The sequence below is a fragment of the Myxocyprinus asiaticus genome, chromosome 32, assembly GCF_019703515.2.
Source record: "Myxocyprinus asiaticus isolate MX2 ecotype Aquarium Trade chromosome 32, UBuf_Myxa_2, whole genome shotgun sequence".
Lineage (NCBI taxonomy): Eukaryota > Metazoa > Chordata > Actinopteri > Cypriniformes > Catostomidae > Myxocyprinus > Myxocyprinus asiaticus.
The window spans coordinates 24691921-24716479 of NC_059375.1; the positions used below are offsets into that span (position 1 = coordinate 24691921).

The 24559-nt window shown below is 39.3% G+C and overlaps 1 protein-coding gene across 3 annotated transcripts; it reads left to right on the forward strand.

Moving 5' to 3' along the window:
- Nucleotides 1-23833, forward strand: LOC127423399 (ankyrin repeat and SOCS box protein 3-like). Of its 3 annotated transcripts, none has more exons than XM_051667659.1 (10): nucleotides 1-1440; nucleotides 1609-1767; nucleotides 1859-1971; nucleotides 4668-4800; nucleotides 5053-5230; nucleotides 5656-5862; nucleotides 5960-6229; nucleotides 6395-6528; nucleotides 9852-9920; nucleotides 23432-23833. In XM_051667659.1, coding segments are annotated over exons 1-10 (1464 nt in total). In that variant the 5' UTR covers nucleotides 1-1241; the 3' UTR covers nucleotides 23434-23833. The 3 variants fall into 3 exon arrangements, with proteins under 3 accessions (XP_051523619.1, XP_051523618.1, XP_051523617.1); XM_051667658.1 differs by lacking the exon at nucleotides 23432-23833 and adding an exon at nucleotides 14940-15426; XM_051667657.1 differs by lacking the exon at nucleotides 23432-23833 and having other exon boundaries at nucleotides 2-1440; nucleotides 9852-10832.
- Nucleotides 23834-24559: the final 726 nt, after the last annotated feature.

The following is a 24559-nucleotide window of genomic DNA, read 5'->3' on the forward strand; positions in this document are numbered from 1 at the left end:
TTAACATACTCTCCTACCAGCCCAAGAGTCAGCAGGGGGAATACAGAAGAAGGCAGGAGACGAAGTGATGGTAAAAATGAGCAGAGTTTATTGAATAATCTTGAGAGTTCATTCTATAGGCATGCGCGCGAGTACTTCAAAACAACGCGCGAGACATTCAAAACTACAATAGCGGACTACAGGACTGTGTTTATGCTACTCAAGATTTTGAGTTTATTGACGCTTCTCCAGCAAAGTAATTGTAGTAATAAAGAAACCTCATCGTCCGTCCAGACAAAATTGCTCGATGCTTTCGCTATCTTCATTGTTTGTATTCACCGCTCTGTGGAAGAATGCTTATTTGCACAGGTGCGTAGTGTTTCTTTACAAAGTGACAGCGCCAATCGTTTTGACAACGTTGTCGTCTGTACGCGAAATTTTTCAAAAACACAAAGGAAAAACTTTTCCGTTTTTAGTACATCGTTGTCGTGTAAACATACCCTTAGTGGCTGTTTGTTTTTCTACAACTTATACGATATGATGTCCCTCTGTTTACTATGGTTATTAAGGCTATACGAACGACTTCTCAACTGGCCAATCGCAGACCGCTTGTAAGTAGCTCTTAGCCAATCCGAACGCAGGAGGCGGGACCAACCGGAATACGGGTGGGGGAAAAATAACGCGCACGGAACGCAAAAGGACGTATGTTTGTTACTTAGCCGGAGCCGTGAACCAGCCAATCAGAAAACAGAATGCCGGAAATAACCGTCCAACATATCCGGTCCTTCTGTTGACATAAACACAGAGCATGTGGATTCTGTATTCATTCATTTGTGTGTGTTTGCTTGCAGATGTTTTAGGACCGTAAAATTATTTTCGCTTTAGCGCTTTGTTGTTTTGAAGACGCATTTAGAGATTCAATGTGTTTCAAAGTGAAGTAACTTTATTATTACTCTTCAAGTGACACAGCAGTAAACTCGTTATTTTGTTATCAAAGCACCGTTATCTGTCCAGCTTATCATCATTATCGATGTAACCTACAGTACACGAACAACCTGCGCACTTGATGTGCATTATATAAATTCAATCTGCGCACTTGATGTGCATTATATAAATTCAATCTGCGCACTTGGCGCTGCAATATATTTTAGGTGTAATTCAAAATCTGGAGCTGTCAGGTTACACTAAAAGAACCACTAAAAACAGAACAACCGTTTCAGTAATGTTTTGGGGAAGTGTTGTTTTTAAATGAAAATAACCAAATGGATTTCACCGAATGCTATGAAGACACCTGCTCAGCCGTCGCGCTAGTGGCCCGACAGGGGAAGAGTCGACGGGTGCAGAAGCTCATCCAGCGAGGCTTTGCCGTGGATGTGAGAGATAACCGGGGCTGGAACGCCCTGCATGAGGCTGCGGCGGCTGGATCCGCGGAGTGTGTGCGCCTTCTCCTCTCCGCAGCAGGTAAGGAGCTTCAGCCGGGGTCATCAAATAGAGTGTTTAAAAAAAAAAAAAAAAAAAAAAATCAAACACTGTTTATAAAATATCTATCAGCCAAATGTGTGTAATATTTTCCTTTAATGTGTAATAATTCATCTATTGTATCTCAGTGTCTTTTTTTTTATACTTCAGTCAGCTGCGAAGACTATGTCAACACTTTGACACACAACTCAGAGACTCCTCTTTACTTTGCTGCAAAGAATGGACACCTCCGGGTGGTGAAGTGGCTTATTAAGGGTCATGCAGACCTTAACAGGACAACCAATGACCTGTCCTGTCCCCTCTTTGCAGGTAAACCCAAAGAATCTGGGGTCATGATCTCAGATCACGTTTACAACGTGTATTTTTGTTATATATTTTGTCTTTTGCTTCATGTTTCAAGCGGTAGAATGTGGGCACCAAGATGTGGTGGAGCTGCTGGTGGAAAGTGGGGCAGAGGTCAATGGGACTCACTCTGTGTCAGGCTGGTCTTGTCTCCATCAAGCTGTTTACAAGGTATCACTCTAACTCTTCTTCATGATCTATGAAGCATTTATAATCTTGAAACTTTTACACTCAAAAAAATGATTTTGCTGCTCGTTCGAAAGCAACACGATTCAAGAACATTTTGTCACAACTTGATTTTATTGATTTTATCCATTTAAATGTATAAAATGTACTTCATTTATTTGAGTTGGGACTACATTAATTATTTTTGGTGTTAATGAAGCACTGATGCAACTCGGCAGGGGGGGGTTCCATTTTCCAGCTTGCTTTGCAAGGGTCTGGATAGGGAGAAAGTGTTGAAATTAAGTTTTATTGTATGCATTTTTGAGCAGAATGAGAATTGGAGGAGATTTGTTAATGTTTAATGTTCTGTTATATTGGTATTTTAAAAGATTGTCTGTAATGCTGGAATTTTGGGGATTACCATTGTGGTGGAGACTGGAGTTTAGGTTGAGGATGGACTTTTACTTTCAAGTGATACTTGATTCGAGTGCTGCTTAGCTTTATAAGCAGTTGCTATTAAATTGACAGTGCAACAGTTTCACTGTCCTTACACTTGCTCACCTGGCATACACTAATGATTAATAAAGCAAATTAATTTGTGCCAACATAAAAAAATTGATTGAATAAAACCTTAGTGAACCTAATGAAGTTGAATCTAGTACACTGATTTGACCTAATCTAACCAAATTATTTTGCATTAAATTGCTTGTAAAACTTTCTCAAATCCAATTAAGTAAGGATAATGACTTCATTTTTTGAGTGTAGTTTTGCACAAATGCTACATTCACATGCTGCATACACACTACAAAATTTCAGAAGTGACATTGGCATTTAAATGCGGGAGTGAATCCCCTAAATTTTCATGTGTGCAGAGGGTAACTGGCCATTGGGTGGTTTCCCGGTGGGCCTGTCACAAACGGGGCCGCTATATGCCAAAGTGGGCCGTGATATGGTGAAAGGGGCCACGAAATGGTGCCGCGATATGCCGAAGGGAGCCATGATATGCAAAAGGGGACAGCAAAACACATTGCCATAACTAATTTGTGCGGTTGTCACTCCCGTATTTTATCAAACTGTGTGTGTACAGAACAGGATTAAGTGCTAAAAGGCGAACTGACAACCAAATTTAGCTGCAGTGTGTATGTGGCCATAAAGTAGTGCAGCTACTTTTACTCAGTCTTGAATTAGTTAAATCTATTCATTGTACAAGGAAAAGGGAATAAAAGCTATTTAGAACAATAACCAAATTATTATTTCTATTGTTTGTTGTCAGTTTTTGCATGTACTTACAATAAATATTCAATAAATGTTATACTTGTAAATGCTTAATTAAACATAAAACAATTGAAAGCCCAGGGCTATTTTGCTTGTTATAAATTCATTGAGGTTGTAAATAATAGATCTGAGATAGCAGGGTGTAAAATGAAGTTTTTGCCACACCTGCCAACAGTGTTTCATTTATTTCATTTTGATTAAAAATATATTGTTGTCCCTTTGAAAGTAGAATTATTTAGCTGTTTTTTTATTGCATATTTGTGCCAAACTGCAGAGGGCATTTTGTCACTCGCAGCATAATATATTCATATATTAGCCAGCCAGTCTCAGTGTGAAATCTCTCATAAAAACACTGATACACTTGTTTTGATGGCTTAATGTGAAGAATATTTCACATATGTGTCACCACATTGAGTTCTGAAGGGGAAAAAAGTATTATTTATATATCTTAGATAAACTAGTTTAGATATTAGATAAACTTCTAATGGTACATTTTCCACTTAGGTAGACGATGCGCAAGTTGCGACAGTCACATAATAGGCTTTCCTGTTTATTAGTCATCATTATTATTCACTTTAGTAGAGGGCTGGAATGTCATCAATTTGATTCACTCACGCCACTTACGTCAGGTAAAAAACAACGAAGGTCAGACTATCATTATTCCAATTTAACGATTATTCCAATTTAAACCGTGCAGTATTTTGCAGTTCCTAATTAAAGGAATATTCAGGATTCAATACAAGTTAAGCTCAAGTGACAGCATTTTTGGCATAAAACTATTTTAGACTTTTTTTCTTAAAAAAAAAAAAAGCAACAATCAAGGTTATACTGATGCATTTACAATGAAAGTGAATGGGGCCATTCACGTTAGAGGGTTTAAAGACAGAAATATGAAGCTAATAATTTAATAAAAGCACTTGCATTAATTCTTCTGTTCAAACTTGTGTATTATTTGAGCTGTAAATTTGTTTAATGGTCCTTTTAGGGTTTATGGCATTACATCGTCATGGCAACAAAGTTGTACAATTGGATATAACTTTACACAGAAAAGGTTAGTGCGATTTTATCACACTAAAATCATGTTAACATGCGTACTGTTTACATCTTGAGGCTATACTTTTGAAACAGTGAGTATTTTAATGTTTACAGATTGGCCTCATTCATTGTAAGTGCCTCACTGTTACCTCTATTTTTGTTTCTTTAAAAAAAGAAAAAAAAAAGAGAGGGAATTTTCGAAATCAATTTATTTGGTAATCAACATTATGGCACAAATTCTGTCGATTAAGCTTAACTTGTATTGAACCCAGAGTATTCCTTTAAGTTACCGGCCAAACGGCCAGTAACGTTTATATAGCTCTTCGCAAGTGTCAGTTTGTACCCTGTGAGACAGTCATTAAGAAATTGAATATCTCTAATAACATTTACAGGGTCATACTGAGATTGCAAGGCACCTGGTGGGTGTGTGCTCTCTTGAGGCAGTGGATGACTATGGGATCACACCGTTATTTGTTGCTGCGCAATATGGACATCACCAATGCTTAGAGATTCTTGCAAAGGCTGGTGAGGCCACTTTTTCAATAATTAACCTCATATGAGCTGCATCTAGCCAATGATATGCTTTTTGTACATTGCTTGCTCTGGTTAATATTCAGTGCTACCCATTACGACATCATATTTACAGTGAAACATTGTTCAGAGGCAGATAAGCAGTTTAAAGTAAATGGTTAGGCTATTAAATAAAGAAAGCTTAAAGTGGCACAGCGGTCATGTATTAGAGTTAAGTTGCCTAAGTACAGGTTGTTTTTGCCACAGGGGCAAATGTGAACTGCCAGGCAAATGATCTGGCCTCGCCACTGTTCATTGCCGCTCAGGAAGGCCACGTACGTTGTTTGGAGCTTTTACTGGCCCATGGAGCTGACCCGAACCTGTACTGCAATGAGGACTGCTGGCAGCTACCCATCCATGCTGCAGCCCAGTTCAATCGGCTTAGGTATGGCAGCCTGGTCAATGATGTACCATATTTCAGACTTACATGTTTGTTGAGTTGTCCTAAAGACTCAAAATGATAGTTCACCCAAAATGAAAATTATGACATCATTTACTCACCCTCGTGTTGTTCCAAACCAGTATGATTTACTTTCTTCCGTGGAACACAAAAGGAGATGTTAGTCTCAGTAACAATATATTTTCCCATACAATAAATCCCATACATCTCCTTTTCTGTTCCACTGAAGAAATGCAGGTTTGGATCAACATAAGGGGGAGTAATGATGACAGAATTTTCATTTTTGGGTTAACTATCCCTTTAATTTTAAAAATTAAAACAGTGTAACAGTTATTTAGTATAATAATAACTATTAATGAAAGCTAACCTTTTATTTAAATTTGTATTTAATTTCTTGTCATTCTGTTTAGTATTCTAGAAAAGCTGATTCCAGTAACGAACAGAGAGTGTGACCGGGGTGAAGGAAAAGTCAGTCCAGTTTACTTGGCAGTACTTAGTGGGCAAGCGGACAGTCTTCGGGCCTTGCTAAAACAGGGCTACAGTCCAGATGCACAGAGCTGTCGACAGTTTGGATACAGCTGTCCTTTGGACATGGCTCTGTGGTGCAGCTCTTGGAAGTATGACATTTTTGTGCATTTGTGCCCTGCTTTTCATTTTAAACACATTATATTGGACAGTATGACATATTTTATTCTCATTCTGCTTGTTTCTAAGCTTGGACAGTGAGTATCACCAGACTCGGGAGATCACTCTGATGCTTTTGGCCGCAGGGGCCCATGTGAGCATGGGCATCTATGCATGTACATTACAGGGCCATGTACCTGAGCACCTGCCCTTGATCCTGGAGCACACTGGCCTACCTAAGGGTGACCGACTCAGGGAGCTGGTCCAGAGAGCCCTTGCTGAGATGCAGAGTGCCTCCTTTTGGCTCCCCCTTCTGCTCAAAGCAGGAATGGACCCCATGCTGCTCCTACAGGACAAAATGTAAGCAACACATTTGCAGTTACTGTGCCAAACAATATTTTTTTTCATCAGTGGACTCACCATGCATGGTTTTTAATAAAGATTGTGCTTTATTAATGTCAAAGTTAAAACCAAAATGTTAAGCTCTTCATTACGCTCTGCCTGTTATGCTCTAATTGGGTACAGGCTTGAAGAAGCTGAAAGCAGAGTGCTTAATTTCTTTCTGGAGTTCATTAATTGGAAGACTTTTCCCACTGCAATGCTTCATATTCTCTCTCACCGCCGAGCAGATGGCACATGGACACCACGGAAGCATTTTGGTAAAGAACTGGAATGACATATACAATTATGTCACATTTTAAAATGTATGAATGCAATTGCATTAGATTACAAGATATCAAACCAATTGGCTCATGCAAAGAAATGAAGCTAGACCTTTTTAAACTAACTTCACTTTTCATAGCCATTTTCGCAATTGGTCTCAGAATCATTTTTATTGGATGTATGGCATTTACACAGTTGTCCTAGCAGAGTAACACACAAACTGTTGATATACAACCAGAAAGATTCAAAATATTTGTATTCTATTATCTATTTTATATGTAATACTGTATCTGTTGTTTTATCATTTAAAAAATGACAATCTTCTTTTTGGTAAATGTTTTGCTTGAAAAGTGTGCTTGTGCTGTCTTCCATTAAAATAAAGGAAACTTGGTTTGATACTTTATCTAATGCAGTGACATTCAGGCGTTTTAAGTGTGGCTGAAGTGTCCAAATACTTTTTAGGGCCACTTAACATTCCCAGTCATATATTGATTTGTGTATTTGTGTATGTTCACGTGTGTGTCACCCTACCACTGTTGGGGAAGCTACTTTTAAAAGTGGAAGCTTCCCAAGCTACTAGCTTTTCATAATTTAAAGTATTTAAATTACACTCATTTATAGAAAGTAGTTAGGTACACTACAAGTTACTAACTTAAAGTAGCTAACTACGCTGAAGCTATTTAAATAGGAAAATATTTGTAAATATATACAGTTGAAGTCAGAAGTTTACATACACTTAGGTTGAAGTCATTTTAACTAATTTTTTAACCACTCCACAGATTTAATATTTGCAAACTGTAGTTTTGGCAAGTCGTTTAGGACATCTACTTCGTGCATGACACAAGTAACTTTTCCAACAATTGTTTACAGACAGATTGTTCTCTTTTAATTGACTATATCACAATTCCAGTGGGTCAGAAGTTTACATACACTAAGTTAACTGTGCCTTTAAGCAGCTTGGAAAATTCCAGAAAATGATGTCAAGCCTTTAGACAGTTAGCTTCTGATAGGAGGTGGACTGAATTGGAGGTGTACCTGTGGATGTATTTTAAGGCCTACCTTCAAACTCAGTGCCTGTTTGCTTGACATCATGGGAAAATCAAAAGAAATCAGCCAAGGCCTCAAAAAAATAAAAAATATAAAACATTGTGGACCTCCACAAGTCTGGTTCATTCTTGGGAGCAATTTCCAAATGCCTGAAGGTACCACATTCATCTGTACAAACAAAAGTATGTAAGTATAAACACCATGGGACCACGCAGCCATCATACCGCTCAGGAAGGAAACGCATTATGTCTCCTAGAGATGAACGTAGTTTGGTGCGAAAAGTGCAAATCAATCCCAGAACAAAAGCAAAGGACCATGAAACAGGTAGTCAAGTATCTATATCCACAGTAAAACGAGTCCTATATCGACATAACGTGAAAGGCTGCTCAGCAAGGAAAAAGCCACTGTTCCAAAACTGCCATAAAAAAGTCAGACTGCAGTTTTCAAGTACACATGAGGATAAAGATCTTACTTTTTGGAGAAATGTCCTCTGGTCTAATGAAACAAAAATCGAACTGTTTGGCCATAATGACCATCGTTATGTTTGGAGGAAAAAGGGTGAGGCTTGCTAGCCGAAGAACACAATCCCAACCGTGAAGCATGGGGGTGGCAGCATCATGTTGTGGGGGTGCTTTGCTGCAGGAGGAGGTGCACTTCACAAAATAGATGGCATCACGAGGAAGGTAAATTATGTGAATATATTGAAGCAACATCTCAAGACATCAGCCAGGAAGTTAAAGCTTGGTTGCAATGGGTCTTCCATATGGTCAATGACCCCAAGCATACCTCCAAAGTTGTGGCAAAATGGCTTAAGGATAACAAAGTCAAGGTATTGGAGTGACCATCACAAAGCCCTGACCTCAATCCGATAGAACATTTGTGGGCAGAACTGAAAAAGTATGTGCGAGCATGGAGGCCTACAAACCTGACTTAGTTACACCAGTTCTGTCTGGAGGAATGGGCCAAAATTCCAGCAGCTTATCATGAGAAGCTTGTGGAAGTCTACCCAAAACGTTTGACCCAAGTTAAACAATTTAAAGGCAATGCTACCAAATACTAACAAAGTGTATGTAAACTTCTGACCCACTGGAAATGTGATGAAAGAAATAAAAGCTAAAATAAATAAATCTCTCTACAATTATTCTGATATTTCACATTCTTAAAATAAAGTAGTGATCCTAACTGACCTAAGACAGGGAATGTTTTCTACAATTAAATGTCAGGAATTGTGAAAAACTTAGTTTAAATGTATTTTGGCTGTATGTAAACTTTTGACTTCAACTGTATATAATAATATCAACAATCTGAGCATATTATTTAATTCTGCAATCAAAAGTTCTGAGTGCAGAATTAAATAATATTACCGGATATACAGTACTGTGTAAAAGGTTTTGGCACAAGATGTTTCACAAAAACATTTGTCTTAAGATGGTTATTTATAACTTCAGTTTTAGTGTGTCAATAGGAAATCTACATTTTTAACTCCCAAATATTACTTTTGCAAATAGAATAGAATAGAAAAACAGGGAGCCCTGCAACAGATGGCAATGCCCTCACAGAGTCCCCCACTGAACATTGAGTCAGTCTGGGATTACAATAAGGGACAGAAGCAATTGAGACAGCCTAAATAGATAGAAGAACTGTGGTGAATTCTCCAAGAAGCTTGGAACATCCTATCTGCCAACAACCAAGAAAAACTGTGTCCAGGTGTACCTAGGAGAATTGGTGCTGTTTTGAAGGCAAATATTGATTTAGCTTTTTATGTTTACTGGACTTAGTATGATGTTAATTGATAAATGAAAACTATTTATGGCATTATTTTTGAAGACATCCTCACTATGCAAAATTTTTCACAGGTGCCTAAAACTTTTGCACAGTACTGTATATTTAATTAGGGTGACTTTGAAATGAACTTATACATTAATACAGAATATAAATATTACCTAACTGAGTTGAAATAGAGTGATAAACAGCAGCAATTAACTAAATATTTTCGCAGAGTCCCTTTAAGTCTTAAGTGAATCATTTATGCGAACTAGTTAATTTACATAAACGGTCCAAACAAACTGACTCACTGAAATGAACTGAAGTTCCCAACGCTAAATATAAGTGAATTGTTTATTTTAACCGATTCATTTACATGAACTGTATAAAAAAAAGATTGGATTTCTGCACCCTGCACCAATGTGACTTTGATCAGGCATATTATAATGTACTGCATTCTATAGATTTATCATCTGATGCGATAAGTGCCCTTTGCTTTTGCTTCCAGAATTTGTCCCTGCTCTCACTCATCTGTGCAGACTGGCAGTGCGGGCATCTGTGGGCAGCGATGCTCTGTGTAAGTGCTCCTTTGTACAACAGCTGCCTGTTCCAACTCTGCTTCAGGACTACCTCCAGTTCAGCGACGTCTCCCTTGCTTACACAGCAGGCTGACTGTCAGCTGTGGCTAATTAAGTTGTTGCAACTTGTTCCACTGTAGTATTTTGCACATAATGTTAATACAATTTTAATGACTGTTCATTGAAGCTGGATTGAGGCTCTTCGCATTACCTTGATATTTAAAAAATGTGGGAGGACAAACGGTGAATTCCACCAATTTATCTTCAACCGTTATGTTCCCCTTCTTACACAGCTGGCCTTTAGACTGAGTTGGTGTTGAAATTCATCTCTGCTCTGTGTCTTTGCTTTGCCTCGTTATCTTCTCTCTCGCAGCAGCTCTCCTCTCTGTCTGCCTCCAAGGTCACTGCCTCAAAGACGCATACTCTCTGCGAATGTTAATTGCCAACACAGGCACGCTCATTCAGAGATTCTGCTATCTGCCTTTGGTCACACTATTTATTTTACAGTGTATTATTGTACCTTTAAGGGATGTGCATAGCACACTGTCAAAAGCTTGCTGTTAATATAAAATTGTGCGTATCACTGCAGTGTGATGCGGTCACCCCATGCTGTTTTCAGAATAGAACCATGCCTTTACAAATAAACAGTTAATGTATGTTTCTATTTCACGCAGGCATTCGTTTTATGTTTTTTTACCTCAAGCAAAAGCAAAACATTTAGTTTTAAACTACAGTCAGTTCTGTGACAGATAGGTTTGGCTACATTTTGAAAACTAGTGACTACAAAATTCACACTGAAACCAAGTAAATTTGACAGCATTTTTCTCTGTTTCAGTGTTGGCCTAGTTACTGTGTTTGCCTTGTTTATTTAGCATTATTTATGGAAAAACCCACTAGTTCTGCAATCATTGTATTAAAGAAAAAAATCCTATTATATAACACAAGTAAAGGTGTTCATTATTTCTAAGCCATTTCTTTTGGAATATCTAATACCATGTGCAAACAGCAGGGGGAGAACATGTGTAACTGACTGCATACCAGGACTAGTTCAATACATAGCACCTTGCAGCTTGACTACATGAAAAAGCAGAGCCATTTCTGCTCCCTCCCTGTCCCTGATTTTTCACATTCAGAGCAAACCGGAGACTGTGTCTCAGCAACTCTGTGCCTTGTTCTAGACAATCAGGCCACCTCTCTGTGGGAGTCTCTGGAAAGGCAAGGCATCAGTAATCATGTGCATTAAGCTTTTCTTCTGCTGCAGGTAAGCTCAGGTCCAACAGTTAGGCTTTGATTAGCAATCAGGCTTTTGAAATACAGCCAAAGGACTGACTGACTTTCGGCATTCCACGTTATTTCTTATAAAAATAGTTATTAGGGCTGTCGATTCAACACTTTAATTCAGTGTGATCAGTTATATAAAAATGAGCGCAATTAATCATGTCCCCAGACCATAATAAGGAATATTCCTACCATCGGGCAATTCAAGCTTGAAGTACCACCTGTTTTCTCCAGGGGGCAGTAAGCGAAATTCCAGCTGTATTGGCAACGCGCAGGTTTATACAGAGAACAACAAGCCACCCAGCAGTAGTGCGGTCTTAATGGAGAGCATGCGCAAATCGACAGAGTCCAAAGGCTCGAAGGGGGGCCCTGCGAGAGATTTTAGGACTAAAGTTAAGTCCCAAGTTGGGACTGTAGCTGGCCGAGGTAGGTTTAATCGTCTTGACCTTTAAGGAACTTTATGATTAAATCATGCTTGTCTATAGAGGCGCCGGCTTCATGTGCGTGATACGCAGATATAGTTGCCACATACACTTTGAGCGTTGACGGAGTGAGTCCTGCGTCTAATCGCTCTTGAAGAAATATTAGAATTTCATGTACGGGGCAGTTTACTGGATCCTTGCTATGACCAATCAGTGAACACCTTCCATTTTAGTGCGTAGAGGCATCTCGTGGACGGTGCTCTGGCCTGTAAAATGGTGTTCATGACTGAACGCGTCAGTTTTGGTGCGTGTAGTGTGCCCCGTTCAGGGGCCACACATGCAGGTTCCACAGCTGAGGCTGGGGATGCCAGATTGTGCCTTGCGCCTGAGAGAGGAGATCCCTCCACAGTGGTATTTCCCATGGTGAGCTGTACAGCATCTCCATTATTTTCGGAAACCATGGCTTGTTGGGCCATTTCGGCGCAACTAATAGAACCATTTCCTTGTCCTCTCGGACTTTGCATATGACAGAGTGAAAAAGGCATACCGGGGGAAACGCAAATTTGCGTTTCACCGGCCATTTGTGTGCCATTGCATTCATTCCCAGCGAGGCTTGGGACTTCGAATACAAGAGGGGACAGTGGGTATTCTCCACTGAGGCAAATAGATCAATTTCTGCTTTGCCGAATATTTCCCAAATCCTCAACACAGTTTGAGGACCAAGTCTCCATTCGTCCGGTATCACCCCTTGGCGTGACAGTAGGTCTGCGCTGTAATTCAGGCGGCCTGGGATATATGTTGCTCTCAGGGAGAGGAGATGATGCTCGCTCCAAAGGAGGTGGTGACGCATCAGTCTCAATAGTGGCGGTGAATGAATTCTACCTTGGCGGTTTATATACGCCACAACTGTCTTGTTGTCTGAGCGAACAATTCTAGTCTCTAAGGCTAGAATTGCAGGCGACAGCTCTAGGCGGTTGATATGCCACGCCCTCCTCGCACCTGTCCAGGTGCCGAAAGTCGGGCGTCCATCGCATACTGCCCCCCAACCTGTGTTGGAAGCATCTGTAGTCACCACTTTCCGCCTGACAACTTGCCCTAGCACGACACCTCGCTGGTAAAACACAGGAGCTGTCCATGTTACTAAAGCAGCTATACAGCGGTGGGATATAGTGATGCGCATGCGCCCTTGGCGCCAAGCATGTTGTGGTACGCGGCGCTTCAGCCAGCACTGAAGAGGTCTCATGTGTAAGAGACCTAATGTGATGATGGCTGATGCTGCCGCCATAAGTCCTAATGCTTTCTGAAACAGTTTTTGAGGAAATGTTCTCCCCAGTTTGAACTGAGACAGACACTGTAGAATGGCCTGAACTGGCACGCTCGTGAGGTGCGCGCGCCCGCTGGTGGAGTCGAGGCGGACTCCCAAAAAGTTTTGGCTGGGGGAAAGTGCGCTCTTTGCCCAGTTTACATTGAGGCCCAAGCTGTTTAGATGCTGAAGCAGTAAGTCTCTGTGCTGGCATAACAGAGCCTCTGATTGCGCCAGTAACAGCCAATCGTAGAGGTAGTTCAAGATGCGTACGCTGCTTAGTCTCGGAGGGGCGAGAACCGCATCGATGCACTTCGTGAATGTGCGAGGAGCCAGAGACAGTCCGAAGGGCAGGACTTTGAATTGATGTGCTGTTCCCTCAAACGCGAATCTCAAAAACATCCTGTGATGTCGTACAGTTTGGATATGAAAGTACGCATCCTTCAGATCTATCGACGTAAACCAATCGTGTGGGCGTACATGCGATAAGATCCATTTCTGAGTAATCATTTTGAATGGCCGCTTTAAAAGTGCGCGATTTAAATGTCTCAGATCCAGGATTGGCCAAAGTCCGCCATCTTTCTTTGGAACAAGAAAATAACGGCTGTAAAACCCCTTTTGTGCTTGAAAATTTGGTACAATTTCGATCGCGTTTTTCATGATGAGACTGTGTATTTCGGCTCGTAACACGGGCGCATCTTCGGACGTAACCGTGGAGACAGAACGCCGTTGAAACGGGGTGGCCGACATGCAAATTGGATCGTATAACCATGTTCGATCTTTTTTGCACCCATTCTGAAATGCCCGTTAGGGCTCGCCACACGTCCGCGTAATGATATAATGCGTCGCTCACCATAGGGAAGCGGTTGCGCATAATGTGTGTGCTTTGAAGAGGAAAAGGGCTCTTTATTGAGAATGTATGAGCATCTTGTGCATTTGCAACAAGTGCTGTATTCTTTTTTGCATTTTTTATTGCTTAGGACACAGAAACAACATTTTGCAAAACATTGTGAACAACAATATTCCTCTCCCGACGAACAGCGGTGGGGAGATGGGGAACAGTGTTCTGTGTCTCCAATCGAGCCTTCTTCGGAGCACCGGAGGGAACCACAGGCTCCATTTTCCACTTCAAAGCGTTGTGCCTGTCAGGAGCACTTCCACTGCACGGGGGAGTTCCTCCCATCGGTGCGAGGTGGGCGCTGGTACGGCTGCTTCCGTCTGGGCCACGGCTTGCGTGGCCTCACCGGTGGCAGTCCGTAGCTCTTTGAAGGTCTCCGGATTAAAGCCTTGCTCGTCCATTTGTCTGAGGAGCTTTGCTTGGAATACCTGGAGCACTGCCCAGGTTCTTCTGGGGGAGACCACTCAAGGTTGAGTTCTTCGACCGCCCTCGCAAGGACACGAAGCATCTCCCTGTCAGTGACCACTCGCCTGATGCAGCGAGAGACATGACATCGTCATTATCGTCCCCAGGGTCAGAACCGCCAAACGAGACGAGGCCGCATGCTCCTTCGGAGGGCCGGAGCTCGTCTTGCATATAGCATATTGGGAAACCTGCGCTTCGTGGAGATTGAGGGGCTCGTGGGGCATGTGCCGGCACGAAATCCACCTCAAATTCATCCTGCTCGACCTCGCGGCCCCACCGTGCCTCCTCGTGTGAATCCTCGGGTATCACAGAAGAGGCGGGTGGGAGGGCACGAGAGGCTGAATCGTTCCTCAGAATGAGGGTGATTCGTGAGCGAAGTGTCTTGAGACTCATGTCCTCACAGTGAGGACAGTCTGTCTCCATGAGAGCTGATTCTGCATGGGTGCGGCCCAGAAAGAAAATGCAGCTCTCGTGCTTGTCTGACGGTGGGATGTGTCTCTCGCATAATGAACACTTACGGAACGACATCTTGAAAAAGACACGAACACGTAAGTGGCTCTTTTAGATATATATAAATATATATAAGTGAATATATATTTATATTTTATATAATTTATATTTATATCACACAATTTATAATTGCTTTAAAAAGGATACTCTACCGACGTGCTGCGGAGAATCAGGATGCTGAAGCCCGTTCACCAGCGACGCGGCGAGGCGGAGAGATGTTCGCCGGAGCACTGCAGGGGAGCGGAGAGTCTTCTCGCTGCTGTGAAGATTCCGTCCGCTGACTCGTGAGTATTGAAGGCGAAGGGTAGAGTGCTTCTAGACGAGAGATGAATCACTGTCTTGAAGGAAGAAATTCTGAGGAAATGGTGTCTGTGCACCTGTTTTTATAGCGATCAGTTTCGCGCCTAAACAGGCGGGGCTCAAACACCATAGCCAATATTAGAATATTGGCGTTATTGTAGAGAGGTTTCAAATAGGTCGTGTATGAAGGCATTCCCCATATGCGTATCTACGCAATGTCAAGTGGACTGAGTCGTAAGGGAACGGCTTATGTTCAATAATATGGAAATAAACAATATATTGCATTCTAAAGACACTTTTTGTATTGTATTATCAATGCTTTACTCATCTGCCACAATAATGTAATTCATTTTAATTATTTGTATTATTTTTTATAATATATATATATATATATATATATATATATATATATATATATATATATATATAGTTGTAATTATTTAAATATAACTATTCATAATTATTTCATCATAATGTATTAAATTATTGTTCTTTGAGGGGCTTTCTTATCAAATATTTATATATGTAAATAATTCGATTAATTATTTGGCATACCTTGTAATTAATCTGATTACAAATTCTAATTTATTGACAGCCCTAGTAGTTATATGCGTAGTTTTAGTTTTTCATTGTTTTTCTATCCGCTGTTTTGTCGGAAGCACTACAGATTTTGTCAAAACTGAGTTATGATTGAATTAGATTTTTTTTAATTCTGTTTTTTCCCCGTGACAGACAAGTTTGGCGAAAACGAAGTGACAAAACAGTAAAATCTACACTAAACCAAGGCAAACCGCAATACTTTGAAAAGCCATTTTTCCCAGTTTCAGTGTTGGCAAAGTTACTGCGTTTTGGTTTTGTAGGTTAAAGATGCTGTAAGCGATTTTCTTTTTTTTTTTTTTTTTTCTTTCATGGAAAGGTATGCCATTATTTTTTTTTTACTACTGCCTGAAAGATATGAATTAAATAAGTGTTGTGAGATATCTCACTGGTCTCTTTGACAGCTCTAGACTCTATAAGCAAACAGAAATGCGTCCGCGGACACTTTCTGCCTGTCAGTCATTTTGCATGTTCTCATAGTATTGTAGTTGCAGCGAATTATTGAGGCAAAATGTCACTTTTATGCCATGTTGCTCATAACAGTTGTCAGTTGAGGGCGCACTTTTGCTGTTGTTGTTTTTGACAACTGTTTCTGCTTGTGTCGGTCTCAATAAAGCTCATTTGGTATCTTTGAAGTGCAGGGTTTTGGAAAAATGGGGCGTGGCTAATCCAATGGCTCAATTTGTAGAAATTCTAGAACAGCTAACGTCGCTTACAGCACCTTTAACATGATATAAACAGTCCATCCAATCCATTTACACCATCAGTTGTTTGCAACAGTGCCGGATCTAGGGTGGTGCTATGACGATAAAATTCGACCCTTTGCTTCAGTTGCGCTTGGTAGCATAGGTATAATTTTGGGGGGCAAAGCCCACCCAAATCCCTAACTCTTAACGAAATGAGCTATCCCCCCCCAATACACACACACACACACATTTTAAAACGCAACCACATTGATTTGACTCCCCTAATTAAAATGTAACAGCAGTACAAAGAAATTATATCTAGAATAGACCACGTACATAATTGATGCAACATAATCTAAAATGTATCAGTCCTGAAATGTGCCACACGTGCTATAAAAAGCCATTCTGATGTGTAGCCCAAAGCCAGTTGGAGCTGTACACCTGAATTGTTGAGCGGCCACCACCCTTCACACCGTGAATTTTGTTGATTCCAGAGTGGTTCAGGATTTTGGGTAAGAAAAAGAGGCTTTGCTCTCAGGAAAAAACATCACACAGCGAAGCACATTGCCTGTCTCTTTATTTAATCATATGGCACATCTTACATTGAAGAGCTCAGGCTTTTCAGAAACCTGATAGAGAAGTAATTCTCTAAGCTTCAAGGGCTGGAGAATTACACAGAAACTGTAGGTGACCGTGACTCTATTTAGTCATTTATAAATAAACAGCTTTTTGGATGATCTAATACATTTTTATCTCTGTGAATTAGCTTGTTTTCCTATTTATGCTGCACATAGGGATTTAGTTTATCTCAACACAAGATCTTGCAAGGAAACACAGCCATCTTATTACTGGCTCATTGTGCTGTATTCTCACTATGGACCTGGAACGCAAGGACGCAGTTGCCTGGCGACCTGCTGATGGGAATATCTGCTAAAATATTACCAGGGGAGTTGTTTTTTTTTTTTTCCAAGACCTTCTAGATAGAACATCCTCAACATTTTTACATCCTCCTGGGTGTTATTTGTGTGTTAATGAGACATACTGTATAGATTTCAATAATTAAGAAAATGAAGAGCAGAAACATTAAAGATGCTTTGCCTCAGCACATTACATCACCTGTTGGGAATCGTCCAATTTTGCTGCTGCACAAATTATTTATTTGCCTCTGTATGATTTGATAAATCTTGGCTTTTTGATGGAAGAGTATGGCACCTTATTGCATTTGTGCATAGTCTGTTACCCACTGCTAACCCACTCCAAGGAAATAAACAAGGGTGATGGGGCTTCTGTTTGCTTTCACTAAACATGAGATTAATGTGTTTTTCCGAGTCAATTTGTTGTTTTATCTTCCAGGTCCTACATGTCTCATCTCATTGATTTTACTCTTTGCCACCTCACAAATAGGTCATTATGTATTTGTTTGCTTGTGTTTGTGTCAGTGTGTTTGTTTTGTCAGGAGTAATCTGGACAGAGGAAATGGGCCATTTCAGTTTTACATTTGTTTCAGGGAGTAGAAGAACGGTACTGCAATGTTGACAAACCTTTCTGTTGCTTGTAACTGAGTGAAGATGTGATTTTAAATGTTTTGTTAAAGGCAGATGTTATTTGCACCCTGGTGCAAATAGTGGTAGATACTATGTACACCCCTAATTAAATACCAACATACAGTATAGGGGCATCACTGCAGCGTGTTTATTGTGTTTATTTAGAGTCCCACAGAAACCCTACACCAACCCCTAACCCTTCCCTTACAAAAATGGTTTTACCACAGTAGCCATAGTATCACCATGGTATTTTGTGAAAAAAAAATCATAGTAACCACAAAACTAAACATTGTTAGTATATTAACACCATATAACTGTAGTAATACCATGGTTAATGGCTTTAACACTTTGGCTTCTGCAAAAAAACAAAAAAAACAAAAAAACAACAACAACATGTTTACTACAATATTTCTATAGTAAAACCATGGTTAATTTTACCCGGATCAAACCTTTCTCTTAACACCCTGACCTTCACCGTGACCAGATCAGTACGAGGAAATCAACCTTTATATTCGTTTTATATTTTATAAGTATTAAAGGAACTATTAAGAGTGGGGACAGGAAACAGGATGGGAAAAAGTGGGATAAAAGCCTGATTAGAACCCAGGTTGTCCGCATGGGATAAAAAGCACATCCACACCGTCGTTACAACCCACACGCCACTGCAGTGACAGTGGAGGTGCAGTTTGTTTTCAATTTGGGTTTCTACTAGATGACTGGAGTGCAAATAGTCACTCCATTTGTTAAATGGACAGTTTACCCAGAAATAAAAATTCTGTCATTATTTACTCACCTTCATGTTGTTCAAAACCAGTTTTACTTTCCATTTTAGACAGCTCTTTTCCACACAATGAAATAAATCATCATTACCAAGGACAGTCAAGCTCCAAAAAGGACTAAAAACATAAAAGTAGTCCGGACAACTCGTGCACTGTATTCCAAGTCTTCTGAAGCCATTTGACAGGTTTGTGTGAGGAACACACCAAAATTGAAATCGTTATACCTTGAAAGTATTTCTCTCAACTAGGGCTGTCAATCGATTTAAAAATTAATAAATCGCAACATGGATATTTGCTTAGCCCCTCAAATAACAATAATTCGATATATAATGATTAAATAATACTTATATATATATATATATATATATATACAGATAATAAAAATGCATAATTTTAGTACACAAGTAAAGCATTAACAAAAGACAACACAAAAAGTGGCTTTAGAATGCAATATATTGTTTATTTTCATATTATTGAATATAAGCCTATCATTGGTCTACAGTCCATAGCAATCCATTTAGCTGAATTCATCAGTCAGTCCGAGGTTTATTATAATAGCTTGTTTAAGGACATGTCAATGTACACCTGCATCAGATGGATGCTTTTGGACTATCTCGGTTGTGTGGCGTCATAAACGTTTTTAGGTCACTGTGTCAAGTTAAACGAAGTTTGAAACTTAAAAAAACACATCTCGAGACCCACGCGTTCAGATTTGCACTCCATCAAACTGTGTTTGAATGCAAGAATGTGTTCTTATCTTGTGCTGTCTGCTCCATTTGAGCTATAAAATACCTCTTGGTAAGTGTGGTTTGTTCTCTGTCTAAGCTGCTTGTTGCCTTTACAACGAGTTTCGCCCACTGCCCCCTGGAGAAAACAGGTGGTACTCCAAGCTTGAAAAGCTCAGATAAAAGGAATATTCCTTATCACGGTCCGGGGACAAGATTAATTGCATTAATATTTTTAACGTGTTTTTTATTTTATTTTATTTTTTTATAATTAATTGCACAGAATTAACATGTTAAATTGACAGCCCTGCTCTCAACCATAGCCATCAAATCTCCTTTGCTCTTGCACATATTCAAACTTGCCGTGTGAAAGCACTAGGTTTGATGTCAATGACAGCAAACACTACTAGTTTACATGTTTCTTGTGACCAATGTCAGAAATGAACTGTTATGGTAAGGAATTTGATTATGGATCTGATTTTCAGGGGCATTTTTTATTTATTTTTCTAACCATTTAAAACAAACTGTCTCATCAGTTGACTTTATTTCACCAATTCATTGATACAAATTGTCAAATTGTATTTATTAGGGCATTTTTTGTCCCCACATTATGAATTTCTGGGGTACTTTTGTGGCATTTTATTCCCTGAGCCCCCCTTATTTTCTGACCTTTCTTGTGACCAGTGCATACGCATGAATGACGTTTACGTACAGCTAGAGCAGATGTGAATATTTTCAGTGAATTACAACTTAAATTTGGTCTGTTCCTCACACAAAGCTATCATATGGCTTATGAAGACTTGGAATAGAGTGCAGGAGTTGCATGGAGTAGTGTAATGTTTCTTTTACAGAGCTTTTTGCCACTACACTTTCATTGTGTGGAAAAGAGCAGCATTTGCAACATATTGCAAAACATCTTAGTGTTCTGTGGAAGAAAGAAAGTCATACCAGTTTGCAACAGCATGAGGGTGGGTAAATGATGACAGAATTTTCATTTTTGGTGAAACTATTCCTTTAACAATGTTAGCTGTATATCTGTGCTCCTCGTTACTTACAGAAGCAGATGAGCAGAAATACAATCCCAATTCCAAAAAAGTTGGGACAGTATGAAAAATGCTAATAAAAACAAAAAGGAGTGATTTGTAAATTATATTCACCCTTTGCTAAATTGAAAACACTACACATTATATGAAGTTTTACCTTGTGAATTTCATAGTTTTTTGAAAATGTACAGTAATTTCAAATCAGATGATTGCAACACGCTCCAAAAAAGTTGAGACATGGGCAATTTAAGACTAATAACAATTTGATGAGGTGAAATAACAAGGTGATGTGAAACAGGAGATGTTAAACTGGTGAGGCAATCACGTCATAGTATATAGGAAGCCTCCAAAAATAGCCTAGTCATTCAAGTGCAAGGATCATTTGAGACTTGTCAGTTTGCCAACAGATGCTTCAGCAAATAATCCATCACTTTGAGATCAATGTTCCCCAAAGACAAATTGGAAGGATTTTGGGCAATTCAGTGCACAATATAGTTAAAAGATTCAAGGAATCTGGTCAAATCTCGGTGCGTAAAGGGCAAGACAAAAACCACTTCCGAATGCACGTGATCTCCGATCCCTCAGACATCACTATCTTAAAAAACATAATTCATCTGTAATGGATATCATGAACATGGGCTTGGGATTGCTTTAGTAACATTTGTTTAGTCAACACCATTCGCCGCTGCATCCACAGATGCAAGTTAAGACTTTACTATGCAAAGCATAAGCCATACATCAACAATGTCCAGATGCACTGCTGACTTCTCTGGGCTCGGTCTCATTTTAGATGGAAATTAGAACAGTGGAACCGTGATTTTTGGTCCAACGAGTCCACATTTCAAATAGTTTTTGAAAAACACAGCCGTCGTGTTCTCTGGGCCAAAGAGGAAAAGGACCATCCAAGCTGTTATCAGTGTCAGGTCCAAAAGCCAGTGTCTATATAAGCCAGGGGTGTGTGTCAGTGCCCATGTCATGGGTAACTCACACATCTGTAAGAACACCATTAATGCAGACAGATATGTACAAATTTTGGAGCAACATATACTGCTATCCAGCACGTCTTTTCCAGGGACGTCCCTGCATTTTCCAGCAGGACAACACCAAACCACATACTGCCTGTATAACAAGTGCATGGCTGCGTAAGCAGAGAGTGTGGGTGCTAGATTGCCCTGCCTGCAGTCCTGACCTGTCTTCAATTAAGAATGTGTGGCGCATTATGAAGCACACCATACGGCAACGAAGACCCCGTACAATTGTGCAGCTGAAGCCCTGCATAATGGATGAATGGGGGAAAATTCCACTTTCTAAACTTAACAAAATTGTGTCTTCAGTGCCCAAATGCTTAATAAGTGTTATTAGAAGAAATTGTGATGTTTCACAGTGGTAAACACTCAACTGTCCCAACATTTTTGGAGTGTGTTGAAATGTTTCTGATTTGAAATTACTATACATAAAAAAGAAATAAAAAAATATGAAATTCACAAAGTAAAACTTCATATAATGTGTATTGTAGCGCTTTCAAATTAGCAAAGGGTGAATATAATTAACAAATTACTCATTTTTGTTTTTATTAGCATTTTTCATACTGTCCCAACTTTTTCGGAGATGGGGTTGTATTTGTGTGGATTGGTACTTGCATCACATGGGTGTTCCAGGTGTGAAACAGTGAAGAAGTTGCTGATTGAGAGAAATCTGAACCTCCCTGGTGAGGTAACCATCCCTTTAAAGTTTAAATAATGACTGCAGTCAATCACTTAGACATATTGTTAATCAGCGAGGTAAAGAGCCCAGCAGAAGAGATGATGTAGGAGATTAATCCAGGAAGAGAGTGAGAAGCTTTGGCCACAGACTAATCCTCCATGGTCCTGTTCTCTCCATTCAGGCGTTCATGTTTATCCATTTTGTGTGTGCATGCTATTGTCTTTCATGACTACATCAGCCTTATCAAAGACTTGGAAATAAAAAATTTAATTAACCTATATTAAAAGCAGGCCACTCTTATTAATAAGCTTCCTAAATAATTAAATAGACAATCTGGCGAATTTTCACACTTCACATGCTTTTGTTTGCTGAGGACGTCCACAGTTACTCGACACCTGCAGTGACCCTGCTGAAATGATGGGCATTTGCTCTTATTCCCCAGGCAAAGAATCAGTTTTAACCTTGTTTGTGATCTTGGTGTTTGAACAGTCTGCCTTTCTTATCATGCTTATTCTCAACAACTGTGCCACCGCTCCCCAGTCCATAAGAAATGACCCTTTGGCAACCTCCACACCAGTTGACTAAACTCAGTCACAGACATGCCAGCTCCCCAGCCAGACGAACATAAGTGCTATCTGATTAAAACACATCAAATAAGGTTACAGTGACAGCCGCGGCAGAGGGAAAAAAAGAAAAGCGTTAGATCATTTAAATGCTAATTATCCATTTTCAGTCCCTCATAAACTTTAACTGCAAGCCTTTGAGATTTTAGCAAAAATAACATCTTGAGAGAGAACATCCCATTGGAAGGCGGAAAAGAAAAGTATTACATGTAGAAATTAACATGGCTCACTATTCCAATCCATATTATGCCCATCAGAGTGTGTTTTCTTCCCATTTCTAATCTGTACATTTATTACGTATTTACACCACAGGCATCGTTGATCTTTGTCCTTTGTATTTTACATTTTAGCCAGGAGCTGTGCCTTTTGAGTTAATCACAAGCTTAAAGGCTGTAATACAGGAACTAAAAAAATATTTGATTAAATAGAAGTATCATATTAAATGAATGGTTTAAAATGGTACAATCTGCCCTAGGCAGTGTCATTGTCCAACTCAAACGTATTGTTGACGTGTCTGACGTGAGCTGATTCACTAGCATTAGTTTGGATTTTTTTTTTTTTTTTTAATAATGAAACTTTTAATTTCTTGCTCTGTTCTCATGCTTTTGTGCTTTTTTCCATAAATGTTACTAGGAGGAACCATGAAAAAAAGATCACTTGAAATGTGGCCTCCACAGAACTGTACTGACTCACTTCCTCTCGAGTTTGTGAAGAGTATTTAACTTTTCTTTTTATGTTGATCGGAAGAATGGTTGAATGACTAGTTTTATCTGATTTATGGAAGATGTCTGTGTTATTTTGTAATCATCTCTCATAAAGTTGCCTTAAAGGATATTCCAGGCTCAATACAAGTTAAGCTCAATTGAAAACATTTGTGGCATATTTTTTAATTCCACAAAAACAAATGTAAAATTGTCCCTACTTTTCTTTAAGAAAAGCAAAAATCAATGTTATAGTGAGTCACTTATATGAAAGTGAACAGAGACAGAAATTTTAAACCAGGACAACAGAGCAACACATGTTTGTCTTTCTTCATTAATATGAGTAATGGTTATGTAATTAAAATGATTTTATTAATATGATTATGATTCATATATACAAATGTAGAAAATGTATAAACTTGTATAAATATACTTAAATCTTGTTTTATATAAATGTAAAACATTTTTAATCACATAAATGAAAGGAACTAATTGTATCATTAGCTTGGCTTGAACCGTGTGTGTGTGTAATAGGCCTAATAATAATAATAATAATAATAATAAGTATTATTATAATTATTATTATAGATTATTTTATGTTAGATATGTGTGTATTTAGAGGTGTTAAGTTGGCAAATAGTAGGGTACAATGGGGCTAAAGGCACACTATAAGGAAAATTTGCTTTTTTCTGGTCACAAAGAGTATCAAGGCTGAATAATACATTTCTTTTTTTATAGAAAATTGATGGAGCAACACAGTTTGTGAAAAAAATATTCACAAAAATCTATCCTCACAACACAGGTGTAACAGTTCAATGGAATGAGGAAGCGGGAGACAGCGAATCCAACTCAATGGTGTCTAGTTTTATTAATGCACAAAACAATAAAACACATTTGCATAAGGCATAACAGAGAAGCTTCAATCTATCACTGAGGGCCGGGCAATCAACACACAAACAGCTTCAGGTAACTGTCTCACTCTCTCTCCTCTCACACTCTAAGGACTGGCCCTTTTTATTTCCCCCGTCTCTCACTGCGAACACAGAAACAAGCAATTACC

What these genes read in the sequence shown, in the direction of transcription:
- LOC127423399 (XM_051667657.1), top strand. Translation starts at nt 1,242, where the DNA reads ATGGATTTCACCGAATGCTATGAAGACACCTGCTCAGCCGTCGCGCTA. An exon ending in GCCCAGTTCAATCGGCTTAG is followed by an intron (nt 5,231 to 5,655) that starts GTATGGCAGCCT and finishes CATTCTGTTTAG; the next exon opens with TATTCTAGAAAAGCTGATTC. An exon ending in CTGTGGTGCAGCTCTTGGAA is followed by an intron (nt 5,863 to 5,959) that starts GTATGACATTTT and finishes CTTGTTTCTAAG; the next exon opens with CTTGGACAGTGAGTATCACC.